Genomic DNA, 8,157 nt, shown 5'->3' on the forward strand with positions numbered 1-8,157 from the left:
ACCTAAGATCTTTGATCGGGCGACGACGGTGTTAGAGCATTGTTCCCTTCTTAGAGGCGTCGTTTTTTGAGAGTCTGTATTTCAGGTGTTGTCTTGGTGGTGGATGTATTGCTGTTGTTAGGCCATAGATACTGTAGCGGAACTTTTTTTCTTAGTTTTCTTTTCTTATTTTTGGTTGTGTGCATCCGTAGTGCCATTAAGGTAGTACGTTGTTGCAGAGGCTGGTGTAATTAGTATCTTTCGATATTAATTCGATGCCAGTTATATGAGATGCTACACGATGTAATTTAATTCATCATCTGCATATCATGGTACGGCGCGATGGCTAGAGCCATGTGATTATTAATTGTCTGTTGCAACCCATGTGCATGCAACAGGATGTTGCAACCCATGTGCTACTCCTGGTCAGGATGAATCCTGAGGAAAATCTAATGGTGGAGAACTTAATTCTCATATGTTTTTACACGGTTGCGACACGAAAATCAAACGGTTCCGGAGTTAGAGCATCCCCACTCGTTGGCGCTTCCCACGCCCAAATCCGGCGAAATTTTCGTCTGGATTGGATGAAGATTTGGCGTGGGGAGCGCCGAAGTTCCAGCCGTCCCCCCGGCAGGAAACCCCCAACCTCGACCATTTGACATATTTCAAACAAATTCAACATAAAATTTAACAAGTTCGGCAAACAAGAGTACGAAAATTGCTGAAACAAATTCGGCGATAATCAGTACAATGTTTAACAAGTGCTGAAATAAATGAAGCACACAATTTCACAATTTTTCAAACAAATTAAGACAGACTAGTCGGCGACGGCGAGTACAGCGAAGGGGAGAAGGACGACGGGGAACTGGTTGTACCTTGCGTCGGCCATTGGCCGGGGAACATGCTGCCGCCGCCCATGGCCATGCTGATCATCCTCGCTTGTTCGTCCTGGGCCGCCGCCGCCCTCTTGGCGGCGGCTTTTTTCACCCTCTCCGCCCTGCCGCTTGTTTCCACCTCGCGCCGTTTCTCGTCCGCCGTCCACTCGGCGTTCGACATGCCCGGCGGCTTCGTCTTCTTCGCCCGCATCTTCCTCGCCGGCGCCTTCGGCGGCATTTTGGTGGACGAGAGGACGAGGAGGAGAGTGGTGGTGGACGAGAAGACGCCGCCGGAACCGGAGAGCCGGAAGACGAGGAGATTGGGGAATTTCGGCGGGAGAGAATGGGGATATGCAAGCAAATTGGAGGGAATGGGGATATGCAAGCAAATTGGAGGGAAAATCGACAGGATTTGGTTTTCCAGTCGCCGACTACGCGGGTCCACACGACGTTTCGCGCCAAAATCTTTCGTCCGGAGTCCCCGAGCGCGCCCCGGGGGGCCGGGGATGGCGTGGGCTTGCCGGATGGATAAAGGGCCAAATCCGGACGAAAACGAGGAACCGGGGGCGCGACTGGGCCGAATTTCGCCGTCCGGATGGAAAAAACGTCGCTCGGGGGCCTCGTCGGGGGCACGAGTGGAGATGCTCTTAGGCCTTTCACAATGTATTGGTTCTTAGCACATTATACTTATATAACTTAATACATGCTGCATGCACAGCTACCTCCTTCACTCTTGACCTACTGGCCATCCATGTAACTTTCGAGGGGCAGACGAGTTACACGACACAATGCTGCTGAATTGTTGAGAGAAGAGTAGAAAAAAGTATGGCTTAGATATACCTTATCCGGCACCCTCCAATGGGCACACGCCATGGGCACACCACCAAATTCCCCCTCCCTCCACCACTAACCTCGCATTCCCGCGCCCCCACCATATCTCCTATATACCCAAACAACACGTACGTAGCGCCTACCGAGATCAAGAACTCGCCGGGCATTGGTCGTTCTCGAGCACCCACAGCCACAGCAGCTCCGGCGAAACAAGGACCACCCATGGCCACCTCGACCGCCGCAGTGCTGTCCCCGCCCTCCGTGGCCGGGCTCCGCCTGGCGCCGTCCCCGCGGCGCGCAGCCTCGTTCCGGTCGACGGCCTCCACGGCGAGGCGGTCCGTGGCTGCGCGCGCGGCGTTCGAGCCGTCGGTGGTGATCAGCCTCAGCACGGGGCTGTCGCTCGGGCTGGGCCGCTTCGTCTTCTTCAACTTCCAGCGGGAGAACGTGGCGAAGCAGGTCCCCGAGCAGAACGGCAAGACCCACTTCGAGGCCGGCGACGTGCGCGCCAAGGAGTTCGCCGGCATCCTCAAGTCCAACGACCCCGTCGGCTTCAACATCGTCGACGTCCTCGCATGGGGCTCCATCGGCCACATCGTCGCCTACTACATCCTCGCCACCACCAGCAACGGATACGACCCCACCTTCTTCTCCGGCTGATCTCTCCCTGCCTCAACCCGGAGCAGCTTGTTGTAATCTGCCATGTTTTCAGTAGTTCTATACCGTTGATGATGTATGTATCATGTATGTGAGATGAATTAATCTGGACAAGTAGTGCAAGCGCGTGTGTATATTGATTGCCACATGAATTTTATCTCTCTAATTTCTACATGTCAATACTCAATAATTAATGTCTGATGCTATATTCATTATCCTTTTTTGTGCCAAAAAATTGTTATATTTTCAGTGTGTGTGGCACAGAAAAATTGTACTCCACTACTTCATGACTTGCACAGAACACACAGACAGCAGGAGAGAACAAGATGATAGCATGACCACTGGTACACTGAGATGTTGGGATTCATTAAATTTCCAGGATACAGAACAAAAAAGAGTCATGTTTGCCAGTTTTGCTTGCCAAAAGAACAGTCATATATTCAGATGTGTGTGACCCAGAAAAATTGTGGTACTTCATGGCTTGCGCACAACTCCGAGTAGCAGCACAGAGAAAGATGACAGCTTGAACACCGGTACAATGAGATGTTGGGATTCATTAACGTTTCCAGGATACAGAGGAGCAACAAGCATATTTGTAATTCATTAACACTTCCAGTATACAGAGGAGCAACACGCAGATTTGAAATTAAGTACAAGTAACATATGTATGACTAGCAAAATCTGAGTTGATGTTACAAACCGAAAATTTATAAGGCCATCAACGCCTAATAATAGATTACAGGAAACAACTTTTCAAGAATGTCTACACAGAGGCTCATCGCCGGCAGGGAGGAATATCCTAACCTCAAGTAGGTACAAACTCAGTAGGAGTGGGCAAGAACCGAGTGATGAATGTCCAAACCGCGATGCACAGCAGCACTAGCTGAATGGAACAAAAAAGCGAAGCTCGACTTGCTCCGGCCTGCAGCTTCAGGACCTCCGAAGCGTTCGAGAGGTCTTTGCATTGTGCATCTAGCTTCTCCGTCATCTCCTGTAGCATGATCGCTCTGTTCTCGGTGTGCCGTAGCTTCACTTCCAACTGCTTGTGATCCTCGGAGAGAGACTTCTGTGCTTCGTAAAGAGTATGGTGATCCTCAGTCTGGGGTTGCCAAGCTTCTGAAGCTCTTGTCAGGATAAAGCACTGAATCTCTGCCTCCATTTTCTCCATGAGCAGTTGATCAACTTCAGACTGTAGAGACAGCAGCTTGCTACTGTATAGTGCCACTTCCCTTGGTTGGTTGAGTGTATCAAGTTCAAGTATTCTTGAATTCTTCTCATCGATGAGAGTGGAAGCTTCTTCCAGTTTGGACTCGAGAAGCTTCAGCTTTTCACCTAGTTCTTCCGAAAATTCTTCGCGATCGGGTGAGCCACTCCATTCATTGTCATCGTAGTTGGCTGTGGAATTATCACTATTTTCTTTTCCAATTTCCACAAACATTTGGATCTCTGCAGAAAATATTAAAATAGTTATTGCAAAAGCACTTTGACTGAAGCAAAAAAGAGATGTCATGTTTTCAACAGAACACTTTAGTCCTGCTGCAATGACACGGCAACAGAGCACTCAATAATTTGTAGAAATGGACTAAAGAAACTTCTCAGAACATGCAGGCAAAGCAATGCTCTTGCTTTTTATGCTACAACGGCTGCTACTTTGAAAAAAGCTTGCAGACAGCAGAGTACAAATATTTCTTCTGAAACGAGATGAAGCGGGCAACTTATTAAAAACTGAATGCGACAGTACATATAACGATATAAAAGCACAGCACAGAGATCTATTATCGAACGGACAAGTCAACAATTGCAGTAATTAATTGCCACGCCATTGAATTAAGGCATTGGTCACCAAGTCAACAGTTAACTGTGTACTAGTTTGGGATGTGTGAAACAGCTAATATACATGTATTACCTACTTTTTAAACACACGTTGCTATCAGCTTTAGCGCCTAACCTTACAAATAAAATGGAACAAAATGTCAACAAAGACCATTTTGAGGGATGTTCTCACATAATGTTCGCTAAATTCTACACCATGTTTGCGACTTTTTCTCATGGGAGCATGCTCATTCAGAATCAGAGGCGTGGTCTCTGCTATAGTCTTCACAACATCAGAAATTCCTGTTAGTACATTACCTCTTCGTCTACCATTCATGTGTAATTATGCCATACTGACACCCTGATATCACTAACTAGGATCGCTGTATCCTACCACGATATCATATCTGCACTTAATTTGCATGCATGTTCCTCATCCATTACTACAAGTTCAGATGTTCTACTTTCTAATGATATAATTTTTGTGTTGTATAATTTGTATTATATTAGTCAAATTGACAATCTAAGTATGCGTGTAGGGCACTATTAACCGGGACAGAGGGAGTACCCAGAGAAGAAGGGACATGTTGATGAACATCGGTTACTAAATCATCAACTTCTATTTGATCTCAACTTTGTTAAATGCATAACTCACTATAGCTTGGCTTCCATAAGCCAAAGAGGAAAATCGGGATATTAGTTTCGACTGTGATATTCAGTGAAATACATAGGGAGCAAATGCAAAATTGGTTCCAATTTCTGGAACGGCCAAAAGGTGCCATCTAGGAACCGTGTGGTTTATTGGCAGGAGTGTGCACATCGGACAAGAAATCATCGCATAGAAGAGGCCAACATATGATTGGTGGTGTACCAAGAAGAGAATAAGACTGGCGTATTGCACAACATCTCGCATATTGGACATGAAAGAGAATCAAGAGCAACATACTGGGAGAATGGCCAATTTTGCCGTAGTAATGGCCATGGAAGTTACTGAATCAACACCACTTGATATGAACGAAACATGATGCTATTGTGAAATAAACTTGTAAAAACATCATTATTGTAGAACACTATAATGCACCGAGTGTTCAGTTATTTCCAGCTAATAAAGTAGGCCTTTTTTAGGAAACCGAACGGTTTAATCTCGAAATGAATAGCTGAACAAATAAAATTAGTAGTCTAGAAGTTCTGAACTTTGCCATTTAAGGTCTAAGATAGTAATTAGGCAATGTGAAATGCAGACTACCATGTCAAATACTAGTAACAAACACTTTCTCAATCTAAAAAAACAATCTTGTGAACTGATTCATTCATGCATCAAGCTAATGCGAAGGGGATTAATTCTTTGCGAGAATAAAATAAAAGGGAATATGACAATACCATTCTCAAGTGCTTCTTGTGCTGACTGAAGCATGGAAATTGACTCGGTGTAAGGATCAAGACCTGAATGGATCCCTCCGTTCTCACCCTTGCCAATGCTCCCTTCAAAGCCATTATCATGGGCATACAGATCACCATTCCCCATTACCATCCTCCCTACAACACTCCCATTCTCCTTATAGAAACCTCCCGCAGGAGATCGCAAGTGCTCACTCGGAGCGTCCTCGTCGCTGTGCTCGCCATCAGTGTACAGGAACTTGTGTACGCCGTTGCTGCTGACGCCAGCGCTGGATTTCCGCGCGTGAGCGGCGCCAGTGCTGCGGAGGTCAGACTCGACGCTGGAACGCGAGTTCTCTGCGTCCGCCGTGGAGGAGGCGACGGAGACCGCGCGCGCCGCGCCGACGCCGCGCGCGCGTGCGGTGCGGAGGTTCTTGGCGTGGGCGGCGGCGCCAGGGGCGCGGGACCGCGCCCTGTCGCGGTCGCGGCCGAAGCCGGCGAGCGAGAAGTCGTGGCGCGGGAGCGCGGCGGAGGACTTGCTGGCGCGGTCGTCGCTGTTGTCTGAGTCGGCGCCGCCCGCGCCCACCGAGAAGCCGGCGGACGCGATCAGGAACCCGAGATCCAGGTCCAGCTTGGTGGGCGCCGGAGCCGGAGGCGGCGACGGAGGCGCGTCCGGGGGCAAGAAGCTGGACTCGACCGACGCGACCGGGCTGTCCTCCTCCTCCTCCTCCTCGGCCTTTGCGTCTTGCTTCCCCTTGGGCGCGTCGGCGCCGACCGGGAGACGGCGCTTGTGGAGCTGCGCCAAGTCCTCGTCGGCCCTAGGGGTGGATGTGGTGGTGGCGGCGGCGGCGGGGGTGACGGGGCCCGCGGGGGAGCCCTCGTCGTCGTGGTGCTCGCGGGGGATACGGCGCCAGCGGCGGAGGCCGCGGCCTTTGGCGACCGGACGGCCCGGAGGGGATACCGGCGGCGGCGACTCGCCGACGGAGCTTGCGGTGTTGGCGCCGGAATCCATGCCGGCCACCGCCAATTGGCGTCAACGGCGGCGGCGGCGGGCGTGGAAAGGGCGATGGGATCAGGGAGCTGAGAGGGACGCGCGAGAGAGGAGCTGGTGGGATCGCATGGCGAGGGTTGTGGGGATCGCGGATTCGATCTCGGAGATCCAAGAAGCGCGAGTGTGGAGGCGAGAGGGAGGAAGCACAGTAAACAAAAACGGGAAATGGAGTTTTCCTTCCTCCCCTTATCGTTATGGTCGTTCTGGCAGCAGGTTCTATGTTGGATGTCTTCTCTGCATGATTACGTAATCTACCCAGATCAATTTTGCTATCGAACCCTGTTATATTTTGTGGTAACCTTCGGTCTCGGCAGCCGTCAGATCCATATGGTGGAGCGGCGGCTGGAGGTGGAGGGGAAAGGGAAGGAAGGAGGTAGAAGGGAGGAAATTGCAGGTAAGACTTTTTTTTTGCGAAACATACGGCTGGGTGGTCTTATTCAGGAGTTTCGAGATTGAAGAAATTATCACTTGCGTATGGCTATCGACGGGATCATCGCTTTCCAAAAAAAATATTTCGTCTTTATTTTAGACAACAAGTGTTAAACCTTGGGTTTGATCTCTGGTGAGCTGGGGATGTCACTGTCCTCCTAACCATCTAACCACATATTAGTTCTTGCAGATAAGGCCACATATTGGGCGTGTTTTGCACACAACCACAATCAGTTTTGTAGAAAACACCAATATTTGGGGGTAATCACAACAATGTTTTCGATGTCACAGGTTCCCATACAATTACAACGTCCATCAGCCGACGGAGAACAAAACCTACAAGGCATGATGAGGGTCATCCAGGTGTATGAGCTAATGTTGCATGGCTCTACGGTGGACTAGCAGAGTTGTGTGGCACAATATTTGTCAAACTAGTGGAAGAGGAGGTCGTGTCGTCGGCGATGCAGCCAAATCCTGCGCCAATCATGCGCATCGTCGCTCCAACTTGGCAGGAGCCGCCGCTCAAGGACGTGCATCGACAAGTGGGTTGACAATGGCTAGGCCACCAATCGTGTGACGCGTCCTCCTGCCAATCAGTGTTGGAATTTGTTCTTGGGCCTTAGCCCATAGCCCAATACAAATTCTAAAATTCTCTTTGGTCCATTCATATATGGCTGGTTGGGAGAAATGTGGAGTGGTTTATAAGGGGGTTGTTCAAGTCCTTAATAAAGTGAGTGAGAAGAGAAAGAGAGCACACGGTACTCCTCCTCCGCCACCCGCTCGCCTCGTCGCGACGCGGGTGTGGGAATCTCGCCGATCTTATATTTTCTCTATTTAGGAAATTAACCGTCTGATTAATTACGAGTCATTAACGGGCTTTAATGCAGCCATTGCGTTCCAGATTTTTCGGGATCGTTGCTATACGGACTAGGATGTGGGCTACACCCCACGATCTTCCTAAACTGCACTATATAAACTCGGACGCAAATCATAGCATGTACGATACACATATGCGACTTCTTCTTTCCAGAACCTTGCGCCGCCACCTTCGTTTTCCTCATCTCGTCCTTCGGCGTGCAATGATAGACGGGATAGTAGGTCTCCTAAGCCCTGCCTCTCGTAGACCTATCCGAGTGAGGGAAAATCAGG

General features: G+C 49.6%; 2 protein-coding genes across 2 annotated transcripts; one reads left to right on the forward strand and one right to left on the reverse strand.

Annotated features, from left to right (window-relative positions):
* Positions 1–1,811: 1,811 nt before the first annotated feature.
* LOC127302026 (photosystem I reaction center subunit V, chloroplastic) lies at positions 1,812–2,513 on the forward strand. The gene has a single exon (XM_051332368.2). It carries the CDS (start codon positions 1,908–1,910, stop codon positions 2,340–2,342), a length of 435 nt encoding a protein of 144 aa, XP_051188328.1. The 5' UTR covers positions 1,812–1,907; the 3' UTR covers positions 2,343–2,513.
* Positions 2,514–2,978: 465 nt separating this feature from the next.
* LOC127302025 (WPP domain-interacting protein 2) lies at positions 2,979–6,690 on the reverse strand. Its single transcript, XM_051332367.2, has 2 exons — positions 5,532–6,690; positions 2,979–3,785 (listed from the first exon to the last, which is right to left on the reverse strand). The coding sequence occupies exons 1-2, from the start codon at positions 6,538–6,540 to the stop codon at positions 3,145–3,147; spliced, it is 1,650 nt and encodes a 549-aa protein (XP_051188327.1). The 5' UTR covers positions 6,541–6,690; the 3' UTR covers positions 2,979–3,144.
* Positions 6,691–8,157: the final 1,467 nt, after the last annotated feature.

Source organism: Lolium perenne, chromosome 5 (assembly GCF_019359855.2).
Source record: "Lolium perenne isolate Kyuss_39 chromosome 5, Kyuss_2.0, whole genome shotgun sequence".
Lineage (NCBI taxonomy): Eukaryota > Viridiplantae > Streptophyta > Magnoliopsida > Poales > Poaceae > Lolium > Lolium perenne.

Coding starts and splice junctions, on each gene's coding strand:
- LOC127302026 (XM_051332368.2), top strand. CDS start 1,908: ATGGCCACCTCGACCGCCGCAGTGCTGTCCCCGCCCTCCGTGGCCGGG.
- LOC127302025 (XM_051332367.2), bottom strand. CDS start 6,540: ATGGATTCCGGCGCCAACACCGCAAGCTCCGTCGGCGAGTCGCCGCCG. Junction 3,786..5,531: donor ACAAGAAGCACTTGAGAATG/GTATTGTCATAT, acceptor TATTTTCTGCAG/AGATCCAAATGTTTGTGGAA.